At 31.1% G+C, this 26,976-nt stretch overlaps 1 protein-coding gene across 2 annotated transcripts; it reads left to right on the forward strand.

Annotated features, from left to right (window-relative positions):
* Window positions 1–339: 339 nt before the first annotated feature.
* Window positions 340–26,881, forward strand: LOC132741902 (uncharacterized). Of its 2 annotated transcripts, none has more exons than XR_009627361.1 (8): window positions 340–663; window positions 1,200–1,727; window positions 2,215–2,358; window positions 3,996–4,131; window positions 7,447–7,619; window positions 9,475–9,610; window positions 24,999–25,158; window positions 25,711–26,881. XR_009627361.1 is itself a non-coding variant. In XM_060730171.1 (8 exons), the coding sequence occupies exons 1-7, from the start codon at window positions 432–434 to the stop codon at window positions 25,155–25,157; spliced, it is 1,521 nt and encodes a 506-aa protein (XP_060586154.1). In that variant the 5' UTR covers window positions 340–431; the 3' UTR covers window position 25,158; window positions 25,711–26,881. The 2 variants fall into 2 exon arrangements, 1 of the variants encoding a protein (XP_060586154.1); XM_060730171.1 differs by having other exon boundaries at window positions 24,986–25,158.
* Window positions 26,882–26,976: the final 95 nt, after the last annotated feature.

A 26,976-nucleotide genomic window follows, 5' to 3' on the forward strand; every position in this document is an offset into this window, starting at 1 on the left:
AACTTGACACAGGCAAGTTTTTAAATTTCAAAGTTTGTTAGTTGAATACAATGTAGTTTTCATAAAGTTATCATGGTTTGTATTCTTCTATTTTTTCGTGAAATAAACGGGCCTTAAACGTGGTTCCAAAAAAAAAAAATCTTGTTATCAATTTTATACTATCGTATTTTTAGTGATTTTATTTTTGTCATTCCTTAACCTTGGACGACTTGTATATATTCAATCAAAATGGAAAGTATAAAACGTAACCACTTAATGTCAAGTGATGCACTTCATATTTTCTTGTCCAATCTCACTTGACTTTCTGCTCATTACTATTTTAATTGAATGCCTATATTAACCATAATTAACATAATTGTACGAGCTATATTAAATGCAAAAACGTTGTTGTGTCATATGGGTTTAGCTGTAAGTTTAAAAAAGATATATTAATGACATATTACTTTTTGCATACTAAAATGTTCTTATTGTGCATTGTTATTTTTTTTGTTACCATCCCGACAGTAACATGTGAAGGGGGTGCAATTTGTGACTGTCAGGAAGTTGGAATATTAAAGGATATAGTACAACAAGTTCTGATAGAACAACGAATGGAGTCTGCTAGAATCAGTAGATTAGAAGCGAGACTTAAGGCATACGAGACGACTGGGCCGATTCCAAATGGTATAGTTATGTTTCTAATTTGTGTTTACTTAATTGTAAAGCACGTGTTTAAATATCCTGTGACACAAATGTTTGATGGTTTTATATTATAAATATGAGGCTCAAATTAAGATTTATGAAGTTCCAAAAAGCATTATTTACAAAGATATTACAAATAGTATGTACAAATATTTGCAGCACTTATTTTACATATTCTTCGATAATTGTTTTTTAAGCATAATTATATACATATACTAGTATATAATTTCACTTAAGTGCGGTATACAACCTCACTTACAACATACAGGATCTTTAATATAATCAGGTGCTATGTAACTACGTTGGTCTATGTCAAATAAATCAGTTACAAAGCATTAGACATCCAAACCAAAATTGCATGTATTTGTTTGGAATATGCCTAAAAAACGAACATTTCCAATGACAAAAAAGTGAAAACTTGAATTTTGCGTCATGTATGCTTATTACAACACCCAAAGTACTTTATCATGTATTTCATGCCTATTTGTCCTTCTAAAAGAAATATCTCTACATTTCAGATCGTCTAGAAAAGTTAGAACAAAACGTTAAAGATATCAATATGAAATTTAATGAAACAGTCACCGGAGCAAAGGATAAACACACAGGAATCAATCGAGGCATTGGTGCCATTGTGAAGAAGACACTAATCTCGGAGAAAAAAGAAAGACAAAAATTAGTTTCAAACATAAATGAAATAGTAAATGAACATAAGGAAATCATAGAAAAATTCAAAGTTGTAATTAACAATACTATAGACGAACGTTTCGAATATATAACTGCTATGCAAGTCAAATACAAGAAAGAAATTCAAGAATTTTTAGATGATACGGCAAACGATACTGTCAGTTTTATCGAAACCGTTTTTAGCAACATCTCTTCATTTGAAAATAAACTTATGACAGACGTTAATGGAAGACTTAATAGTATCAAAGAACTGGATAAAAATATTCAACGCATTTCATCAGATATTGTCTCAGTAAATCAAAGTGTAGGGCAGAACAGAATGGTCGTAGATACTTTAAGTAATCAAGTGAAAGAAAACAAAGGTAGGCCTTAGTCGATTTCTATCTCACCATAGCATAATAATAACAATAAATATACTGTAACATATTTTTTATTTCGTATCGTACAAATTATAAAATAATATATTGAATAAGAACATAGATATTTCAAATGAAAATGATACTTAATATATAGTTTTAAGTTACATTAACATTTAAAGCTATATGCGCTCGTTGGCTGATTGTAAGTTGTTCAGATCATATTGGTAACTGTTCTCAGAGCGTAGCTTTTCATTACACCACCTTTTTATTCCTTGTATTTCCCCATTCTGTTATCAACGTCAAGTGTTTCACAGTAAAATGCTTATTCATGACAGAAGAAATTGTACAGCATCTTACTTTAATGGCTTTTAATGGATTAAACCCAACATAACTTTGGAATAACAACCGGGCTTGTAACAAACTATCAGAGAAGATGATTCGATTTATTACCTATGTCACGTCAATATGATGATAGTTTGTGTTCTTTTAGAATGGGATCAGTGGTCTTCCTGGGGAGAATGTTCTGAACTGTGTGGTGCTGGACTAAGAGAACGAGTAAGGACGTGTGCATCACCATTTGGGTGCATAGGCAGCTCTAAGGATTTCAAAATATGCCATATCGAAACTTGCAAAGGTGATATTGCTACTGATGAAAATCTTTGTAATATGTCTGTTATACATAAAGAAATAAATGCACGATGTAAGGAAACGGCGGGTAGTATTTGTGAACTTATACTGATGAGGTTATTTAGAAACAGATTCTGTTGAAACTGTGTCCGAATTTTCACTTTCTTTCTTTCTAAAACAGATATGAGATAAACATAAGAAAAAAAGAAGAAAAGAAGTTGACCCTAGGACACTTAGTTTCAATGCAGTTGACAGTAATTCTAGCCTTTTAGATACTCTTCAAAGCAGAGTTAGGAGGGTTATACCGCTAGTAAATGTTTACAGTTCTTTATTTGGCAATGTTGATATTGGGTACTATCTTAACCATGAATTGATAGCCGTTGTTCCAATTTTGATTCGCAATATATTGTTCCTTATTGATAATGAAACATGTGTAAGCTATCGGGTAAACCATTCTACAGAGCTTTTAATTATATCGTTAATCTTGTCTGAGTAAAGCTGAACTCCTTACTCCTTTATAAATGTCAATTTCGGATATTTATTTTTCTGATAAAATAAGCATTTGTATTTTAGCAATTTGTCCGTATACAAATTATTGCTCAGATATGGGCTTTTGCGATCGTCATCCACTGTCATCCACAAGTTCTTATTTATTTTCTTGTTTTATTAACTTAAGTGATTTCTCTATAATTTTGTCACGTGGAAATAGTATTCTAATATGTTATTTTATCATGACTTTGATATAAGGAAAACAAGCACAGTAAGCCATGGGCAGTACATGTAACAATTAGATTATTGTGACAATTTCTATTTTAATATAAATTTAGATTATCCAATTACAACAAAGCAAAACTTGGCACAGTAAATCATGGGCAGTAACAATACGATCACTTTAACAATGTTTACCATAATGTTTATAATTAAATGTTTTCATAATTGCCTTGTTATTGGGCTGAAGACTGTCATATTAGCCTCAGGCCGATGGCTAATATAACAGTCTAAAACCCACTTACAAGGCCATTTGAAAACATTTAATTATTGACAATGTTATAAATTAACTCAAAAACTAAATAAACTAAAAAGTTAATTACTCAGTGAACAAAACATAACTTACGTAAATTCCGTTGTTGTTGGGTTTTTCAAATGAGATTCATGTTTTTAAAAATGTCTCGAAAACCTACCGTGCAGCAATTTCAATAAAAAAAAGCAGATTCATAATGGCAGAGCTGGGGAGCCAATCTAAATTCTCTTTTCTCATAATAGCCGAGTTTTCTCTTAAAGGCCGTACTTTTTGCAAAATGGCCTCGTTGTATGTTCATAATGCCATGCTGAACTTCATATTAGCCTTACATTTGAAGTGAAAACCTGCTTAATATTGAAAAATTAATTAATAATATAATATAAAATTTAGATTATACACTTACAACAAAGCAAAACTCTAGCATAAGTGACTGACGATAGCGTTCCTGTACTTCATGTTAAATGAAATATAATCTTTACTTTTTCACTTTTTATTTGTCCATGATATTGACCGGCACAGTGACCAAACCAATTTAGCCACCATTGCAATTGCTCATAAGACTGGTCATTTATCATGAAGCATTATGGTATATATGATTATTAATTCTTTAAATATTCTTGAAGTTCGATTAGTTGAAGGGTCAAACCAGTATGAAGGGAGACTGGAAGTATGGCATGATAACACTTGGGGGACAGTATGCGATGATGAGTTTACAGCGCTATCAGCAAGTGTTGTTTGTAAGATGCTAAATTATCCACAGTAAGTAATAAACGATATTAACTTAATTCTGTACAAGTTTTCATGCATGTTATATAGTGGATGTATTATTAATCTTTTTAACTTTAAGATAAATTGATTACCATTATATATATCAAACATATTAGGAACCTAACTAAAATGTTAAACTTTGCAAAACATAATTATGCTAATCAATGGCACATAGATAGACAATGTACATTTTATTTTATCATACATATTTTTCAATCATTTTCTGGAATCGCATTCATTTCTTTCTCGCTAGTAATAATCATGTTTAGTTGCTTTTAAGCTCACCTGACCATAAAGTGGTCAAGGTGAGGTATAGTGATGGGGCTATGTCTGGCGTCCGTCGTCGTGCGTAGTGCGTTTATGCGTCGGTCGTCGTCAACAATTGGGTTGTTAAAACTCATCATCAACCTTTTTTAGAATGTTGGTCTCAATCAAATACAGGTCAAGTTCGAAGATTGGTTATCTTGGGTAAAAAACTAAGTCACAGGAGTTGAAAATAATAAAGCTTGTTAACACTCTAGTGGCTGCAGTTTTGATCCAAGTTTTCTGGAAATCGGTCAGGAAGGTTGTTTTGATGATTTCTATGTCAAGTTTGAATTTGGGCCATCTCTAATAAAAAAACTACAACACATGAGATAAAAATAGAAAAAAAATCTTGTTAACACTAGTGGCTGCAGTTTTGATCCAAATATTTTTGAAATTTGTCAGGAATGTTGTGTAGATAATTTCTAGGTCAAGTTTGAATGTGGGTTGTCTCCGGTCAAAAACTAGGTCACAGGGACAAAAATAGAAAATCTTGTTCACACTCTTGTGGCTGCAGTTTTGATCAAAGTATCCTGGTGATTGGTCAGGAAGGTCTTTTTGATGATTTTTAGGTCAAGATCGAAATGGGTCATCTCCAGTGAAAAACTAGGTCACAGGAGCTAAAAAACGAAAACTCTTGTTAACATTCTAGTGGCTACAGTTTTGATCCAAATATTTTAGATATTGTCAGGAAAGTTGCGTTGATGATTTCTAGGTCAAGTTTGAATATGGGACGTCTCTAGTCAAAAACAAGGTCAATAGAAAAATCTTGTTAACACTCTAGTAGCTGCAGTTTTGATCCAAGTATCCTGGAAATTGATCAGGAAGGTTGTTTTGATGATTTCTAGGTCAATTTTGATTATGGATCACCTGGGGTTAAAACAGGGTCACACTGCCCATATATAGAAAAACCTTATTAATACTCTAATGGTTACATTTGCCTCAATTCTGATCAAACTTAATCAGGACGCCTGTCTAGTTAATTGCATTGAGGAGTTCGAATATGGGTATCTCTGATGAAAAACTAGGTCACAGGTGCTAAAAAAAGAAACTCTTGTGAACTCTCTAGTGGCTACTGTTGTTATTGAAATATCCTGGAATTTGGCTGCAAGTTTGTTTTGATTATTTCTAGTTAAGTTTGAATATGGGTCGCCTGGGGTCAAAACTAGGTTGCACTGCCTAGATATGGAAAACCTTGTTTAACACACTAGATGTCACATTTTGATTCAATTGTCATCAAACTTGGTTTGGATGCTTGTCTAAGACAATTCTCGTATGTGGTTGACGGGTAAGGGGAGCGATCTAGGGCCATCTTGGTCCTCTTGTTTTTTCTAACCATCAAATGATTAAAATCACACAATACGTATTCATACAGTTTTCCATGTACCTCTGTAAACCTTCAAGAAAAACATGATCAGCAAACTATGTATTGAAATATTTACATCAGATCTGGTCATAATTTGAATCACATGAAAACAAAGTGGCCATAGTCGAGCTTTTTTATGGAAAAGTGTCCACCAATCGTTGTTCTTGAAACCATATCTCCTTTCAAATAACAAAATGGACTTTGTCTTAACCTAAAGAAATGGTCCTTGAGTCCTCTATAAAAATTATATAAATATTTTCAGTCATATACATATGGTCAAAAGAACCACAATAAACTCTTTAATATATAGCTTGCTATATCAAACCGTAGGCCTCCACAGAAGTTTCACAATTCAATCACTTGTGATCATAAATTGCCCAATCCAGTGACCACTTAGTTAATATATACTGATATAGTGAAACAAATGTCTTAAAATGTTTCTCGAAAACTACAAAACCCGTACATTGAAAAAAATGACATTTAGGTTTATATATATTGTAGAAAACATATCTGAAAAACTTCTCTTCCGAAACTTCAATGCTCATAGCAAACGTATTTGACATGTAATATTAGTATATTACCTTGTGGTCTTTTACAAAGTAATAAAAATAATTTCTCTAGGATCGAAATTGGTGAAAATACAAATACAAAAGTACTCAGTTATGAGATGTTTCATGTATCATTGCTTAATTACCCTCTACAAAATTACATTAATCCTGCAGCTTGAATAAAAAAACTGTGTCACAAAAACACCCAATGTACTTTTTTAATTAACGAGTGAAATAGGAATGTACATTCATATTATGAAGTCCATGTACATAAACAGTTGTATTGATGCCAACCCTGTGACGAAGTTGTTATAAGAAGACCAACTGTTTGATGCTCAAAAGCAATGTATTTATTTTCAATGACAACACGTTCATATTAAAGAGATTGACTGATTACATGTATGTTGTGTTAAAACAGACAATTATATAAATTTAGTACTTATCTCCTGGTATTTGTGTCCGCACACTTCGGCGCAGGAAGATATTTCAAGTAACATTGCCTAATTAAAATTATATCAATCATGCAGCTTGGTTAAAAGAATACAATCTCAATACTTTTTAATAAACAAGAAAATATGTTCAGACTTTGGCGGCAAAATGTCTATGAGGTGGCCATAATATCTCACATGTGATACAGTTGTACATGTTGTATGAAGACTAAAATCAATAATTATAAAACATATTGAATTCATTTACATTCATTCCCTAAAGACAAAAAAAACTTTTCAAACTTTTTTATGCAAATACATTCGTACGTTTAAATTTTAAAATCAAAATTAAGAAGTTTTGTTTAATTCTAAAATAAATGTTTTCATTTACAATGACATACATGTAGAGATTCAAGTGATTAACTGATGTCATATATATATGTCATGATAAAAAACGACAGTTATATCATTTTCAGATGAACTCTTCTGCGTATGTTTCTTAATTCAAAATTTCACCATTACATACGTACATTTAAATGTTGAATACTGCTTTAGCCGGACGGAAACTTGCAATGCCAAGGCTACATAAAACCGAGCCTGCAGCAATTACAGTTTTGCCGTTTTGTGTATTCTTCAAGGATTCTGTTTTTCTCTATTTTAGTAACAATCCTCTAGTATTTAAGTCCGCATACTTCGGCGCTGGAAAACTGCCAATACACTTGGACGATGTTAAATGTACGGGGACTGAGATAAGCTTACCTCAATGTCCACATAGAAGTTGGGGATTAAATGATTGTTCTCATGACGAAGATGTCGGCATATCATGTACACAAAGTAATTATTTGAAAAATATTATTGAAAAGAATTAAATTTTTAGATTTCTATATTTTCATTATATTGACTATTTCAAATCGGATATATATGTATAAAAGACAAAAATGGCTCTCCTTCAATACTTTACACTTTTCAACAATTCATAGCTTTAAGGAGTGGTTTGTGTCCTTATATATGGAAAACATTCCCTTATGTTAATGACGAACTTTAGTTATTGCATATTATTATGCTCATTATCAATTTTATGACGTTCTACGAACGTAGTCCCATTGTTACATTATATATTAACCACTTTTGTAATAATTGAATATCCTGTGCTAGAACACGTTTTAAATTCAAAGTCAACTATAATGCAGTTGATGTATGTGACATATATAACAGTTTCATTTAATTTGAAATATTTTTGTACTTATTATTACTGCCCAGTAAAAGTTGCCTTTCTTTATATTCTACTTTCATGAAAATTGGCTCCACCTTTTTAATCTTCGTCATTTTCCGTGATATTGCCATATGGAAGTTGCAAAATCGTTTACAAATGGTAATCCCCTTAGAATGTAAAACGAAAGTGTGGTGTTGTCAACCTGAGAGTGTTACCAGTTCATGCAGTATTTAACTCTCGGATCGACAATTAGATTTTACTTATCTGTTTAGTAGAATCGAAAATATGCATAGTCAAGTTTTAAAGGCTGGATTTTTGGCAACGAACAGCCTCCATAAATATCTTTGTCGTAAAAGGTTAATTTCATATTTCGCCGGAGAACAACTTAAGATTACCATCCGTGTGTCCGTTTGTCCGGAGGTCATTCCGTTTAAAGAAGAAATCACTAATAATTTATCATGTCCAAAAGCAAGCTAGGTTGATAACATATAATATGTGTTACAATTTTGCGCGTTGCGTTGTCGCCTTTTCGTCATGTCATCTTGTCGCTGCGAAATGCGTCAGACTGCGATTCTTCATGCGGCACGTTGTTGCCGTGGCGCTTGAATTATATCGAAGGGTTGGCTTCTTAGAGAGCTGTCGTATGGCTCGTTGTCGCGAGCATCATAGCGCCAAAAAGGCGTTTGGCGTGTTTCGCTAGCGACAAGACAAGAAGGCGATAACGCGTCGTTTAGCGCTTTGTCGTGTTGTCGTCAGCGACAATGCGACGCGCAAAAGTGTAACAAATTAGCCACCATAGAACAGATGACCATATGGTGACTATATATAATTTGTGGGTGATACGGTTATGGAAATGAAGACATCTTAACAAATGTTCCATAATGAAAAATGCAAAAGCTAGGTATATAAAACGTAATATGTACATAGAGGGCAATATTGAAATAATGCACATGATGCATCTTTGTTGATGATACTTGTACTGTAGATAAAGTGTCATATAGATATGCACTTAATTTTCATTTGATCATTTTTCCGTCTATATCCTGTTATTACTCAAAAAGGTAAAATGTTCTGTTGATGAAATTGTGTATGGGCCATAATAGAAATTCTGTATAAAATTAAAATTCTTTTTATTATGCCGTCCATCTACTTGTTCCTCTATCCAAAACATTTATCCTGGCAAAACTAAAAAAAGACAAGTCGATGTTTATATTTAAATGGGCTGAGGTAGGGAATCAGACAATACATAACTGTCTACTAGATATAGCACACGCATAAGAATATCTCCTAAATGGAATTTTTTTCTCTTTTTTCTTTTTATTACTTTTATCATTTTAATGATGTACCAGTTACAAACATGTTGTTCAATAAGTATAGTCAACATAACACAACTGTAAAATATATTATTATAATTATGCCATTATTATTGTTGTTGTTGTTATTGGTATTTGAAAATATTATTTTTATTCTTGAAAGTTCGGTTGGTTAACGGGTTAAATCGGTATGAAGGGAGACTTGAAGTATGGCATGATAACACTTGGTGGACAGTATGCGATGATGCTTTTAGTGCGCTGTCAGCAAAAGTTGTTTGTAAGATGCTGAATTATCCATTGTAAGTAAAAAAAAAACATTATATGCATATATCTGCGTATGTTAACTTATATTTCTTTACCAAAATAAAACAGATAATGGAGAATGATATTTCAGATAATAAGACACATCTTTAAAATATTTTCTGGAAACATAACATTCTCATTCATTACTTTTCTTAAGTTTGAATTTGTTTTTATCGCGTCGGCCTTGACTCGATATACTTGATGATTTATTTTCAAGATGATAATCTTAAATGTCTATAATACAATTATGAAAATTGTTTAAAAAGTTGTGAGAATTTAAAGGGGGTACGGTCCCGATTTTTCTCAGCAAATTTTTCCCGGCTTACCGATACGCTCCAAATGTATGCAAGAAAGACCAACTTTTTAAGATTAAAGTTGTAATATCTAATTTCTAGGTACTATTTTCTGATTTTTTTATCTTATTATACTTGAAATCGTAATTTTCATTCAATAACAAAAACTTCAAAATTGGTTAAAAAGAACTGAAGAGGCGCCAATTTCCTAAGTTCGTTACAAAGCAACACCTCTCATATTTGAAGGAGAAACAATCACTATCTTACTACTGTAAAATAAATAAGTACACATTTTTATTTGATAATATTGTCCAAAAGCAAAAAAATTAGTAAGCGGCGCTCCGTTTTGGTTCTGTTACATTGTACAATATCCGCGTTGATTCTCGAAATCAGGCTTCATCATGAAAATATTTTATAAAAGAAAGCAATTCTTTTACGGCATAAATGTCAAAGATATGGAATAAATCTTTGTTGTATACCAAACTATGAAAGCCTTTTGCAAAATAAAACAAGGCTCAACTGAATATGAATATTCTCATAAAGAGAGATTTTCCCTGCCCATTTCGATAGACCGTCGAGTCATGGCCAACGCGAAAAAAACAAATTCAAACTTAAGAAATAATGAATGAAGATGTTATGTTCCCAGAAAATATTTTAAAGATGTGTCTTATAATCTGAAATATCATTCTACATTATCTGTTTTACTTTGGTAAAGACATGCGCAGATATATTAATTTAAATAAGAGCAGTGTTCACTTTGCGGAAAAAATATACAATTTCCCATGATGATACGGTCCAAATTGGAAAAAGTTATTTTTAGATTTTAATATAATATAATATAATAATTAATATGATTATAGTGTCTCTACTTGAACACTCATCTTATACATTTAGAGTTGAAACAAAGAAATCAAGGGAAGAAGAGAACTATGCACCAATTATTAATACTGTCAACATTTCCGAAGTGTATATTTGTCGGCGTATAGGTGCCCAGGTACATGAATAGTTCATACGTTTTTAAAATAAATATCAGGTTGACAAAATCATCTACGGACCAACTATTAAACAGCGTCTTATATGCAGGCCATTACGGCATGTTATGGTAACAGAATTGCACTATATATCTTAAATGGTTCATGTACACGGGGTCTTTCAAATACAGGCAAACGAAAAATGGCCACTTGGAGGAACGATTGACGCTTTTCTGAAAACTGTGAAAGGATGAAAATTAACACAAGAAATTATCATTTGAATTCCAAAAAACTTTCCTTATCTGTAACACAAAACTTGCGTAGACAAGGAGTTGCTACTTTTAACACGCAGCAAGTTGTTACTAACATATATACTAACAAATATAGAGTTCTGATAATATAAATTTTAATAAAATACAGTATCTGTGTGTCAGTATGTTTATCAAAATAATCCATTATAAGACTTACGTTTCTCCGCATTATCTTAAATAATTCAATTAAGAAAGTTATTTAATAATTATTTCCTGGTGATTTCTTTAATGTAGCAAAAATATATTAAAAGACTTATAACAAGTACCATAAGCATAGTGTTTAGTAATCCCTTTCCTTTTCACACTAAATTAGACTTACTTTCAACTTGTTTCTTCTTATACTTGTATAAAATTTCTTAAAATATTGTAAATATTCGCTGGCTAACAAGATTAAGGGGGTCATACCATGCGCGCGCATCCTCAAAATTCTGATACCGCGAACACTTTTTCAAACGGTATTTTGAACAAAAACGAGTCATGTAAAGCAATCAGAATGTATTTGAATTTAATTTCTTTTGAAAAGAAGATGTCATTACTTCTAGTTTTAATATTCCTAATGCCTTGACACAAGTCTTCCCTTTCTCGTCAGTATTTCGCGTTGAATGCGATTTTGAGTCTGGATACTGCGTACACTCTGCGTTGAAATGTTACATAAATTTAGAAATTGTCGATTTAACTGAAAGTTTCACACAACTGGAAGTTAGTTTATTGTAGAATCTATTTCACAAATATATTTTCGATCTTTGTAATTTTTCCTTTGTACGAAAAATGTCTTAAAACGTACTATGTACAGAAAATAGATATTATGATACTGCGTACACTCTAAAAAAAATCAAGATACTGCGTACACATTTATATGTTATTGATACTGCCTAAACCTTCTTCGAAGAAATCTAAGTTCATAATGGGATAAAATGGATAACACTGGCGAACAAAAAAAAATAATAAAATAGCTAATTAAATAAAAAAATAGGATTCAAATACTGTGAGAAAGAATGCTCCCTTAAAATATTTACAATGTACATCCTAAAAAAGTTTTTGAGTTTCATATTTTTCATTAAATTTGTTAACTCATTTATGTTACACTCTAAACTGATAACTTTTTTCGTACACTACACTTTAGAATAACTTACTTTTTACAGTCAAATTTATAGCTCATTAAAAGAAATAAATGTTTGCCGATTTTGTCGCAAATTCTTCTCCAGACAACATGAAGGACGATCGACATCGTTAAGATTGTCCTTAATAATGTGACCTTTGAATAGGCATGTGCTTTTTTTCTCTTTTCTGAATTCTATTACTTGACATATACGAAACGTCATTCATCTGAAGGCAAGTTTGAATGACATGGTGGAAAATTAGAATAGACAGAGAAATATTGCCCAAAAATTTCGTATTCACGATCTTAATTAGGAGTTAAGTGCTTTAATATGCATTAACAAACTTTCGTGCACCTATAATTTATCGAAATAAACTATTCTAAACTAATGGTTACTCTTTCACATTACATCAAGTTGATTCTGAAGTTGTTGAATACCGATATTATATATTCTTTCTTTACAACTTTTGCCCTACTTACGCAAAATGCGCATGCACGAAATGCTACATCCGTTTCTATGGTAAAAAATCGTAAAACGATCTTAATGCTATTAGGCAAACAAGTTGTTAAATCTGGTATGATTATAATCTTGTATTAAGTAAGATTGGAAAATAAATTTTAAATGGTATTGCACGGTCGTGAATATATTTTGACGTGACGTCATATGCGTTATATAAACACTACCGTGCAAAAGCGACACGGGTATGTGATAAATACAGAGTATATTGAACGAGTGTAAGTTTAATACTGAATTTCTTGAACGAGTTGAATAAAATTATGGCGAGCATAATATTATGTTATTCATTCAACGAGTTTAATAAATTTAGTATTAAACTTACACGACTTTAATATTCTATTTATCACTTACCAAAAACAAAGACCTTTTGAAGAAAAAAAGAACCATTATTTATTGATGCGCCTATAGTATAACGCTTACAATTAACACACTTTAACACTCAGTTCATATAACGTAAATGACGTAACTTCAAAGTATATGCACGACCTTGTAATACCATTTTTACGGAATCGCAAATTCGATATTGGTATGTGATAAAGTATAATAAAACTATCTAGAATGATAGAAAGTTGTCTTACTTAAAATAATAAAAACGGACACCAATATCTTTAATTCATTCATTTACGCATTACAGACGTTTGAAGGATTGTTAACGTGACGTCACAATAAAGCGCCAAAACAGCGCGTGCAAAAACTGTAAAAAAGAAAACTTTTCACTGTTGTTTTTATTTTACTATAAAGACTCTGTATTTCGCTTGTAAAATATATAAAAAAATAAAATAAGAAGGCAAACAATGTTTCCAATATTTGTTACTCTCAAATTGATGTGCATAAACAGACTAAAAAGCCTTTAAAGAACGTAAATATTAGAAATACTGAGGCAAGAACAAATTTAATCATCAACAATATAGTCCAACTATAGTTTTTCTTGACATGTTAGAATGAAAAAACAAATATTGTGATTTTGTTTGCTCTGTTTTTTGGGGGTTTTTTTTGGTTTCTCTATGTTATAAATATATAGCACGATATGTTGTTGAGATGCGTCTTCGTGATTATAGTCAAAGTCAAGTCAAAGTCATATTTCCTTAATTACACACATTTCATGTTAATATGAATAAATGTGGTTAGTAATAAATACAATGTTAGTAGAGGGTCTTTAAACATATGAACACTGTATATATAATTTGTGATAAAATAATTCGTAAAAAGAGTATTTGTTCATATCATTTGCTTAACTACAGTTCAGTTAAAAAAGCATCAAAACCACAAATTTTTTAATTTCTTAGTAAATATGTTAGCACAAAAACCATGGAGAGTCACGTAATTTAGACACTCTCTAAGGGTATAATTTCGTTTTATATTACCTTTCTTTTTATTTATCGACAAACGATGAGAATGGTTACAAAAATAATAATAATAATAATATAAGCAACTGACAAGTGATGTACAATTAAGTACGACATAATATTTTAAACCTTTACAATGACATTTCTAGACTCATACTTAAAAGCTAAATGAAAAATGTGCCATACTATTAGACATAAAATATAACAAACAAACACTTTACTATGGGTTATAAAAATTAATCTATGAAATATTCGTGTAATAGTCTTGGAATGTAAGTAATTCTTGTAATGTAAGTAATCAAATAAGAGGTGAATAACAAAAAAATTTTGTTTTAACAAATTTACATAATTTCGAATATTAGCCCTTGTTTTCTGTGTTAATTAGTTGTTCTTGCTTGAATGTATTTGCGCGTCTGTAATAATAGGGTTTCAAAAATTACTTTATTCCATCATTAAGCAAAACACATTCAAATAAGTAATAAAATTCATCGCCTATTTTATTGTTACATGAGGTACATGTTATTTGATTGATTGGCATTCGGGCCCAATTTCCGGTTTCTATTGGTAATCTATGGTTACGTGTACGAAATGTTATCATGTAACGAAGAAAAGGTTAAGGAGTTGATTAAAGGTATTTTTCGAATTTAAATTATTTTTTTAATATTCTATAGAATGTACTTTTGTTAGAGTTTTCAATAACGGAATACCAATCATTTAGAAAAATATATTTTAGTTTCTGTCTTATTGCTAATTTCAACCACTTCTCGTTTCCGAAATTTTGAGTATCCCATATATTACATAATCCGCAATTGATAAAATTTTGTCTTAAGTTTGCAATTCAAGGAAAAAATTTTCTCAAATTATTTTCACTTAAGTTTTTTAAAATATTGTATGTAATATTATATAATAAAGACGACAATTTCTTTTGATGATTATTTACATCGGGCTTTTTTAATCTAGCCCAAAACATGATTATTCTTTCATTTATATCAATAGATAGCGGCAGGCAGCCTGTTTCGCCGTACACCATATAATTTGGGGTTGATCGTTTCATATTTAAAATATACTTTAAAAATTTTAATTGGACTCGTTCAATCACTTCTATATTACCATATCCCCATATTTCCGCCCCATAAAGAAGAATAGGTTTAGTTGTTTTATTAAAAAGATTATATTACTCCGTACCCTGCTATAGTATAGCACAGTTTCTATATTTCCTTTTTTAACCACCCTAAAATTTACGTTCTCACCTTTCTTCATACAAGATTCTAATCATACGAGTTTTTACAACTTGTTTGTTTTACGATACGAATTTTCCATAGAAATGGATGTTGCATTTATTGCGTGCGCATTCTGCTTAGGGCAAAAGCAATAAAGAAAGAATATATTATATTGGCATTCAACAACTTCATAAACAACTTCATGTAATGTGAAATATTAACCAGTAGTTAAGAATAGTTTACTTTGATAAATAATCTTTATAGGTGTACGAAGGTTTGCTAGTGCATATTAAAGCACTGAACTCCTAAATACAAAATTCTGGGGCAATATTTCTCTTTCAATTCTCATTTTCCACAATGGCATTGCACTGCTGTTTTATGGAGGATTGACGTTGTATTATGGCATAATTATCAGAAAAGACATGCCTATCAAGTACATGCTGAGTGTCTTTGTATTGTTGGAAATTTAATGAAAGAATTAACTAAATTTTTAGAGTTACGATTAAATTTTTATGGCTATTTAATCACAGGATTGAGCTTATTTTTATATTATTATCTTTACTAGTTTTTGTTCGCCAGTGTTATCATTGCTATCCACTTAGTTACGGAATTCCATAAACGACAGCCTTAAAATACATTCACTGCTACTTCTTAACTGGACAGGACTGCTGCTCACTGTCTGCTAATGTATTGACAGATTAAGTCGTATGTTTAGATCAGTGACAAAGTATTCAACGTATAACATGTACGCCAGCCTTTTGTAGAACATTCTGTGAGGTTAATATTTTACGAAAAAACAATGGTAAGTAAATTAAAAGGATTGATTTATATTAAGCCTATATTTGTAATTTCGAATTCATTGCAAAGACCTTGTGTACGTCCCACCCTTGCACACTGTGCTATTGATTATGTTATGAAATGGTTCCACGTTGCTTCATTGCACAGGTTCCACGTGACTCATAGGACTCATTTTAGGAAATCAACTTATTAATAACTTATTCAAAAAAGAATCGGTGATCAACATTGTTATGTATGCAACATATTACATGTATATAATTTATATCTGACCAGTTGTATTTCCAATATTATCATTGTTCTATTTTTTAGAACATAAACTAATGTATGTACTAGAAGGTTCTTAACTGTTGTACGAAAAACTCATGCATTATATTTAGATAGAAACTATCTGGAATGATCTTTATTGTTGAAGTTGCTAGATTATGATTACTTGAGAACATAAATAGACCTTTCTGGAAACTTCTTAGTTAATATATATAAGGAGACATTTTTCATTAATCTTATCTTTAGTCATCAGTTACCTCTTTAAGTCATCAGTGATCTTTAAGTCATACAGTTTACCTTTTTTAGTCATCAAGTAATCTTTTAAGTCATCAATATATTTGGAGTAATTATTCACTTGGAATTAAGTGATTTATTGGAGCTGGATTATTAATTATTCTTGTGATTTTATTGTGGGATTTATTCTAAAGTGTTCTTTTGGATTTAACTTTGGTTTTAACTGTGTTATTCAAAAGGATCATTCCAGGATCAGACTAGACATTAAGATTTTTCACTTTTATTTGGACTTCAGGTATTTGTAAACGTAATTTGTTATTTTATTTTTCTTTAATATTTTTCTGTAATAAAATTTTGTTATTTGTTACAAGTTGTTGCTGGCTTTTTTTCTCGTTACGCCTGGCTCGTAACAGAAATTGGGGGCTCGTCGGGATTAGAATATTTTTTTTGGCTACATTATTGGAAAATTATTTCGTTTATTTTACATTTTATTATTACCGTATTTTACTCATTTGAGTTGATATCATTTAGTTGTTCTATTAAGTGTACCTTTCATTTTGAAATTTTTGAAACACATCACTTTTGAGTTTAAAACCAAGCAGCAAGCAGTCATGTCTTTTAATTTAGAAAAGTTTGTAGCTGACCTTCCCAGAGGTATTAGATTTTGGCTAAAAAAAACTGATTTGCTTGATCTTGCAAAAAAGTTAATTATCAGAAATTAAATCTTCCATGCGTAAACAAGAAATTAAAAATCTTCTGATTCATTATTTTTGTGGATGAAGATATTTTTGGACAAGATGCACTTTCTCTGATTGTTGAAACAAACCCAGAAATTAAGATAAAAGAAGCTTGAACTTCAATTTTAAATTTGAACATAGAAAAAATGCAATTAGAAAAAAGAAAGGGAAGAAAGGGCAGCTTACAGTTAGGAAAAAAGAAAGGGGAAGAAAGAAGTTAGAAAAAGAAAGGAAAGAAGAGACTGTATAGAAAAAGAAAGGGAAAAAAAGAGAAGGGAAAGGCAGTTTGAAAAAGAAAGAGAAAGAGATGAGAATTTCAAGTTAAAAATGAGAGAATTAGAAATCAAAGAGAAAGCAAATCAGTTTGAACATAGAATAAATTTCAAAATTTGAATGTCACTAAAATATTAGGCTTGTTCCACCTTTCAAAGAAGAAGTTGTAAGTATTTTCTTATTTTGAAATAGGTTGCTGAAAATTTAAAAATGGCCAAAGAGCATGGACATTACTTTTTACAGAGCGTTCTTAACTGGTAAAGCTTCGTGAATTCTATACACAACTTACTGTTGAACAAAGCATCTAATATTGATAATGTAAAGAATTAATTCGTGAAAGGTATGAGTTCCATAGTACAAGAGGCCTACAGGGCAAAATTCAGAAATTCTAAGGAAGAAGTGTTCAACCTTGTCGAATTTTGCAGAGAAAAAGAAAACTTTTTGATCGGTGAGTGTCTTATCTCTAAGATATAAATAAATCATGAAAAAGTCAGCGCTTGGTTGTTGGAGTTTTAAACGTTGATTACTTGATGTGAATCTTTTCTTAGATGAACAGTTTAGACTTTGAGAAGCTGCGTTTTAGCTGTGATTTTCTTTACCCAGTCTATTATGTTAAAGGGAGTCACACTCATTTTTTTCCAGTTCGTTTGGTAATTTAATTGGCTATTCTAGTCAGTCAATACTCCAACAGTATTCTGAAGTGAACATACGTCATTAATGCCTTATCTGTCTACATGCAATATTGCAAGAAAATGGACATCTTATTTCTGATTGCTTTACCTTAAAAAGAGACGGCACAACAAACCCCTGATGAGGCACAAACCCAGGTCCTACACACTTCAAAGGTCTGAACCTCAGTTCTTGTTTGATAACATGCAATTTGAAGGTCAAAGACCCAAGATACTACGATTCTATAAGGGAGATTTATGAACCATTCTTTCGGAAGGTATCCCCCGTGTCATATCCCGGTGATTGCCCCTACTCTATTTTTTAAGGACAGAGTTCGTCATCTCTTATTTTAGCAGATACCTGCTTTTTCTGCGAGACTTTTCTGAGATCTGTGTCTTATTCGGGTGTGAGTGGGTTTTTTACGTCCTCTCTTATTATTTGTCATAATTTGTTGGGCCGTGGTGTAGGTATAGATCTCTTCTTACCTTTAAAGGTGTTCCATTTATTGTAGGTAATAGACTTGCTGGCAGATAACGGTAGTGGTTTAATCCACTTGTTAACTGACATCCTTGTGTGATTCGATAATTGACCCTTGAGCAGGAAATTCACTGACCTTTACCTTCATGTGCAGTTATCTCGAGTGATGGTAAGGAAGGCCATTCAAGAAAGATATTTTGTTCAGATATTGACTTAGCTGATACTTTTATTAGGTCGTCTTTTTTTAGATAATGAAATTGAATTTTTCTCTATACTCCTACTCTGCCTTTGAAATTCGAAGATTTTTCTATTCTTTGATTTTTTACACCGATTAAAGATCAGGTATGATCGCTGTCAGGTTCAGCCTTATTCAGGTACAACATGATCTGAGTTTGTGTCCTTTTCAAAAGGCTTTGTGAGATGACTTGACAAAGTCCTGTTTTTGTTTTATGATGAATGGGTTTTAATGAGAAAATGGCGACCGCTATGTCCTGTGAAGAGGGTTGGATGTTATAACACAATTGTAGGTCCTAACATAATCGCCATGAAATATTTAAGTTGGCTCATGAAACCCATGGAGGTCATTTAGGTGTTATAAGCCTACATAAATTCTCAATCATTTTTATTGCTGGCTTAAAGCAGATGTTATCTAGTGCTGTAAATCTTGTCTACTGTCAAGATGGTTGGAAAACCTAACCAGTCAAACCTAAAGCTCATTTTTAAAGCTATCCTGCAGTTATGGACCTTTAGTAGACGTTATTATTTGACTGTGTAGAGTCCAGATTACAAAAACTTAAATCAGGTTCTCAGTACTATTATTAATGTGTGTTTACGCGTTCCTGAAGCTTTCTTTTAGAAATATTAAGCCAACTATTGTCAAGGGTCTTGTGATTTTTCACTTTGTTTGTTTACCCTAATCCAGTACGTCTGATCAGGGTCAATTTTATGTTGGTATTTTCACAGGTTCATGCATGAGTTAGGAAATTTACTCCAATATATGTCTTACCAGCCTATCACCCTGAAAGTCAAAGATGCATTAGAGATATTTCACCAGACCTGAAAATTTGATAGGTCATATTTTTTGACACTGAAGACTGCGATGAGGCATCCAATTTATTGTTATTGCATGATAAGAGAATCTGTCAGGAATCTCTTGGTTCAGCCTTTTGAATTAGTATTGGTCACACTGTTTCCGAGGGACCCTTAACTTTCTAAAAGAGAAAATTCCTGTCTGAAGATTGATTATCTTTAAATTTACTTCAGTATGTATCGGATTTTCGAAAATGTTGCTATGCATGTGAGTGTAGGGTTAATTTAAATATACAAAAGTAATGAAATCAGTTGATGGAATGCTTCGGAAAGACGTTTTAACTGGTATAGTACTTGTTTTACTTATATGGACCTTACAGGAATCTTTGGTCCTTATAGTATGAAAGAAAGCAAGTGACCTTAAATTATTTTATTAATACTCTGGAGAGAACGAGGCAAAAGCAAATGTAGTCATATAGATTATGTTTAAAAAGAATTTTTGACAGAGGTAGCAAATCTAGTTAAACTATAACTCTTTTGTAAATTGTTCCACAAAAATAAATGTTCAATTGAATCTAATAGTGTGAAAATTATTGAAAAGGTCTGATCCTGTCGCAAGCTTGAAACTCTGATATTCTCGAAAATCTTGGATGAAACTTGCTCATTTGAACCGTCCAAACGAGATGATGAAAAGACTCTATTTATGTAATGAATTTCTGTTATTCCCACACGGACTATAATATCGATGAGTCATTCTTGAAATGTGAGCCAATACAGCATCATATAGAACAATCCTGTAAAACAAAAGTACCTAAGACAAGAAGTTCAGTATTTATTGGATAATGACTTTATTGAACCAAGTCAAAGCAATTACAGCTCTCCATGTATTTTTGTACCGAAATCAATGGAACATATAGAATGTGTACAGATTTACCGTAAGTGAACTCTGTAACAAAAACTGATTCATTTCCTATACCAAGAATTGATGACTGCATTGACAAAATTGGAAAAAAGCAAAGTATGTAACAAAGTTGATCTTCTAAAAGGATTCTGGCAAAGTTCCACTTACTGATAGAGCTAGAAATATCAGCCTTTGTAACACTAGACGCTTATATCAATATAAAGTCATGCCCTTTGGTATGAAAAAACTCACCAGCAACTTTTCAGAGGACTTATAAACATGGTAATATTGGTCTACACGGATGTGACGCATACCATTGATGACGCAATCATCTATTCTGATGAATGGGAGGAACATCTCAAAACAATTAGAGCATTCTGTCGACCGACTTAGTGATGCTAAATTGACAGTTAATCTTGCAAAAAGTGATTTTGTCATGCAATTTTAACATTTTTAGGGACATGTAGTGGGACAGGGTAAAGTAAAACCCAATAGAAGCTAAGGTCAAAGCTATCTCTGAATTTCCTGTGCAACTTGTAAAAGACAACTGATGCGATTTTCTTCGGTATGGCAGGGTATTATCGTAATTTTGTAATAATTTTTCGGTCTTATTGGCAGAACCATTGACAAATTGTTAAAGAAAAAGAAACAAATTCATTTGGATGACAAGTGCAAATGGCATTTGACAGCCTTAAAGCCATACTTAAGAGTGCACCAGTTCTTCTCTGGCACCAGATTTTAATAAAACTTTAAGTCAAGCTGTAGATGCTAGTGACCATAGGTGCTGAAGTGTATTGATCCAAAGAAGACAACAATGGTGTTGACCATCTGTTTGTTACTTTTCTAAAAGATTTTAATGACATCAGAAAAAATTACTTCTACTATAGAGAAAGAGTGCCTTGCTCTTATTCTTGCTATTTCAGCAGTTTGAAGTTTATCTAACTTCTTCAAAGTTGCCTGTTGTTGTTCTTAGTGATCACAATCCCTCACTTTCTTGCATAAACTTAAAAACAAAAATCAAAAGGTTGTTGAGGTGGAGCTTATTTTTTGCAAGAATATAGTCTTGACATTAGACACATTAAAGGGAAAGATAATTTGATCCCTGATTGTACTTTCACGTGTCTAAAAACTGTTATTTGCAGTATTTTAAATTTAACATTTATATGATATGATTGGTTATTTTTTTTGTTGTTGTTTGCTATTGTTTGTAATACACATATATATGAATGTATAAAATGTTTAACATTTCTCCTATGTTATTTGTTAGTTACATTGTTTGAATTTATGTAAAAGAAATATTCATTTCATTCATGTTTCTTTTTCTTGAATAGGGGAAGTGTTATGTTTGCAACATATAACATGTAAATAGTTTATATCTGACAAGTTTGTATTTCCAATATTATCATATGTTCTATTTTTAGAACATAAACTACAGTGTATGTACTAGAAGGTTCTTAACTGTTGTAGAAAACTCATGCATTATATTTAGATAGAAACTTCTGGAATGATCTTTATAATTGTTGAAGTTGCTAGATTATGATTACTTGAGAACATAATAGAACCTTTCTGGAAACTTCTTAGTTAATATATAATAAGGAGACATTTTTCATTAATTACTTATCTTTAAGTCATCAGTTACTTTTAAGTCATCAGTGATCTTTAAGTATCTTTACCTTTTTAGTCATCAGTAATCTTTTAAGTCATCCAATTATTTTGGAGTATTATTTCAACTTGGAAATTATGATTTATTGGAGCTTGGATTATTAATTATTCTTGTGGAATTTTTATTGTGGAATTTATTACTAAAGTGTTCTTGGATTTAACTTGGAGATTTAACTGTGTTATTCAAAAAGGATCATTCCAGGATCAGACTAGACATTTAAGATTTTTCACTTTATTTGGACTTCAAGGTATTTGTAAACGTAATTTGTTATTTTATTTTTCTTTAATATTTTTCTGTAATAAATTTGTTATATTGTTACAAGTTTGTTGCTGGCTTTTCTTTCTCGTTACGCCTGGCTCGTAACAACATTCAATACTAAAGGGCTTGACCACACAATACAGTGGTTGAGAGGGGGACATCTGGACCATTATGTCAACACATTATTTTTGTTCAGAATTTCAGTTTATTAAACTTTCATATGACAGTATAATACATGTCTAGAAGCATATCTGCAAATATACTGTCAAAGTCACTGGTGAATTTTAGGCTAAACATCCTTGTATGTCATAATAAAACATGTGCGAGTTCATTTGTTCAGTTTTCATTGGCTGTTAGTTGTGGAGTATAAATGTGTTATTCCCTATTAGATATGTTATGTTATGTAGTACATTTTGTGAAGTAGATTGTACACTTGATAGTTTATGTTGAAAAGAAATGTGCTTTGAAGATTAATTATAGAACCAATTTTATTTAAGTACACAGGATGATAAATCTGACAGAAACATTTCTTTGGAGGAACAGTGTATACTTCGAAGAAAGTGAACGCAGAATCAATAACACAATGTGCACGTAGTATCTTGAAATTATGAGAGTATACGCAGTATCATAATGTCTTTTTCCTGTAAAAAGTTCATTTTAAGACATTTTTCGTATAATTTAAAAGGAAAAATAACAAAGATTAAAAAAATATATTTATGAAACATGTTCTACAATAAAATAACTTCCATATCGAAATTCAGTAACGTCGTGCAGTGGTTTCGTCGTTGTTTTTTTTTATTATTCAATGAGTCCATTTTTACGCGTATGTAAATTCGAAAATACGTATGTGTGCGTAATAGCGAGGGAAAAATAAGTAAAGCAATTGATTACACTGATCTGGAATTTACTATAGTCGTATACGGTCCCTGCGCGATGCAGTTTTGTGCAATGCAAAATAGTACAGACAACGTCTTTTACGCTGAATTCGATGCGTCATCATTTTCTGTGCGTTTAGTCTGGTTCCATATGATTAAGTCTCAAAAATCTACGGCATTATAGGAAATTAACCAGATGAGCAGCCCATTATTTGTTTACGGAGAAAAGGACAAAAATGTAAATAACCAATGTTTTGCAATAAATTAAAAAACAGAAAATGGGTACAGAAATGTTAAGCATATGTATGTGAATGTTTTTATTTACTTTGCAATAATTTTAATACTCGCAAAATTAATCGTGTAATCCAGTAGTAAATCATGCGACTAACTCAAAATCATAAAGACACGACTGTCTTGCAGCCGAATAAAGGCTAAATCGAGAAATAAACGGCCATTTTTTTATTTAGAAAATAAACCACGAGCCCGGGTTTATTACTGTTAAAAATATTTTTATCTAGTAACAGAAAAAAATTTTTCTTATAACGGGGTAACGTGTTTTCATAAAAAACCCCAGGGCTTAGGGGAAATTACATTGCAAAAAAAGTGAGGGGAAATAATAATTTCTGAAAGTCTTTTGAACATGTTCTTTTTTCGCGAGCACAGAAAAATAAGTTTTCGTTTTATTCAGCGTGTTTTTAATAATCTTTTTTCGAAATAGGCTTGTCTCTGGTTCTGTTTGTTGCTAATTCCAAAACTACCATCCTTTCTTGATAAAGCCAGCTGAAAGGGATTTTGTTATTTTTTTGTTGTTGTTTTTTTACGTCAAGAATATAATAAAAGTAAGTTACACGAACAAAGTTTAAGATGATGTTTGAAATATAGTTAGTTGAACATTAAATGTCTTAAACAAAAATTTAAAAAAAAAATGTGTTAGCACCTGCTTGAAAATAGTTGACAATTTAAAATCTCTAAGAATCTGGTTTTGATCCTAAAGGGATTAAAGGATCACTTTTAAAAAGTATATAAATTTAATTCTTGTTTTTTTTTGCATAACGTTATATAGATTGTCAATAATTACAAATACATTGTAAACGACATTTCCCCCTATAATTTTTTAGACAGACAAAGATGCTTAAATTTTTTGCATTGGGAAAGTAATAAAAACGATTAGAATTATTTTCATTTCAGAAGAAATTTTTATTATTGTTTTTTTTAATTTTTGTTTCTTGTAAAATTTCAAGATTTTCTTGCATAGACTTCTGCTGAACTTAACTTTTGTACATTTATTTAAAAGAAGTTATGCGAATTTCCAAATGTGTCCGTCTAACAGTAAATAACGATTAAATGACAATAACAATTGTTTCCTGTTTGATCTTCATCTTACATTTTTTAAAGAACATAAAGCTTGATAAGATATTTTGATGGTATCATTTTAGTACTAATCCTAAGGTATACAAGGAGGCACACTTTGGCAGTGGAACATTACCAATACTTTTAGACCAAGTAAATTGTAAGGGATCTGAAACAAGCTTGCTTCAATGTTCACATGCAGGGTTGGGAAGACATGATTGTGGTCACCATGAACATGTTGGTATATTATGTAAATAAGGTAATATTACTTTTCATTGATTCTGAAAAATAAAATTCATTAAAAATCATTTTGAAGTTATTCAAATATAATTTTATGGCAAAGCATGCAAGAAACATGAGTTTTATAAATATAAAAAAAATGGTAATTGTTCTTTTTCCGCTGTGAATGGATGTGGCATAAATGATTAGAGCACACACTGTGTATAACAGAAGTTAAGTTTTGTTTAAAACTAGTGTGCTTCTTTTTTATTTAGCTACTTAAAATATTTCGTATAGTCGGTTAAAGAATGCGTTTAAATTATTAGTTTTGAAGAGTTTCTACCAAGTATAAACGGTTGTAAGTTTGTACAGTAGCGAAGGCTACATCGCGAACGATCATTCATACAAGGCCGTCAAGTCTAACAAAATATTTTTCAGGAACAAAGAATTTTATTAGAATTCTTTAATTTGAGGAGGACAAAAAAAGCATATTGACATTATACACATTCAGAAGACTTAAATAATGCATTAATTATTTACTTGACATAAGCTATATGTTCTAAATGTCTTTGCTTTTATATTATCTTTACAGCTGAATGCATTATGAAACAACAAGAAAGGTACCTAGACCATTTTATTCAAATGTTGTTTACAATAGGTTTGGAGACCCTTTTTCATTATCAAGACATTTGTCTTCTCCGATTCGATATTATAGTTAAACGTTCCGAGCAAGTATGAACAAAGACCTGATATTTCATTTAATTAAAGCTGAAGTAAACATAGCATATTTTCTTCAAATTCATACAATACTTTCATATTGCATATGAAATTATTTGCTACAATGACGCTTAAAGCTGTTGCTATTTGATAACAAACACAAAACAGGCAATATATACATGTTTATATATGAAACCGAACCTTCTCGGACCTATGTAATGCACATATTTAGTGTCGTTCTACCTATATGAACATTTTGATGCTGTTCATTCAATCAAAAGTGTTTTGCGTGATTCTGAATGTCTTCTCCGAATCATTTTTGTTATGTTTATTTTAGCAACTCATTAAAGAATTTTTTGTTCTGATTGTAACATTACCGTGAGTCTGAATGTCTTTTCCGAATCTTTTTTGTTATGTTTATTATCGCTTCTCATTAATGAATTTTTGTTCTAATTTTTACATGATACGTTTACCTTCAGTGTTATTTAGAATAGAATACATACATACAATAGATTAGAATTGGTTAAAAAAAATTTATATCATTTAACATAAAAATAAGAAAATGTAGCAGTTGAAAAAAGATGTCACCATTTCCTGTAAGTAATGCTGCATATTCAAAGTTCCTAAAATAGATAAAATCAGTATCTAAGAATATTTTTAGAATGATTTGTAGAGAATAATATTGTGCGGCTGCATTTAGTAATATTGTTGATATTAAAAACTAAATGCTTGTAACGTACACCAATATAGACATAATAAAATTGATAATGCATGATTCAACATCTATTTAATAAATAACAAATTAATAAACGCAACACCATTGCTCTATACAAACGTCACATGGTGAAGTGTTGAATTTTGATTTCAAAACTTAAGAAATAATTTTTATATTGCATGTATCATCATTAATGGGTCGTGTAATTATCATTCAGACATTTGCTTTTAAGAAAGTACGAAAATGTACATTTTGAGCAGTCGATAACAATCATATTTGGTGAAATCTTAAGCCGTTTACGCTATGTCACAAACCTTATTAGGTCAGTAGAGGGAACTCGCCATACTACCTTAAATTGAGTTATGGAAGTTACTTTTTTTCTTTAAGAAAAATTGTTTTTTTTTTTTTCCCCACGATATTTATTAA

The sequence above is a fragment of the Ruditapes philippinarum genome, unplaced genomic scaffold (assembly GCF_026571515.1).
Source record: "Ruditapes philippinarum isolate M1 unplaced genomic scaffold, ASM2657151v2 ctg9859_1_1_1_1, whole genome shotgun sequence".
NCBI classification, from domain to species: Eukaryota; Metazoa; Mollusca; class Bivalvia; order Venerida; family Veneridae; genus Ruditapes; species Ruditapes philippinarum.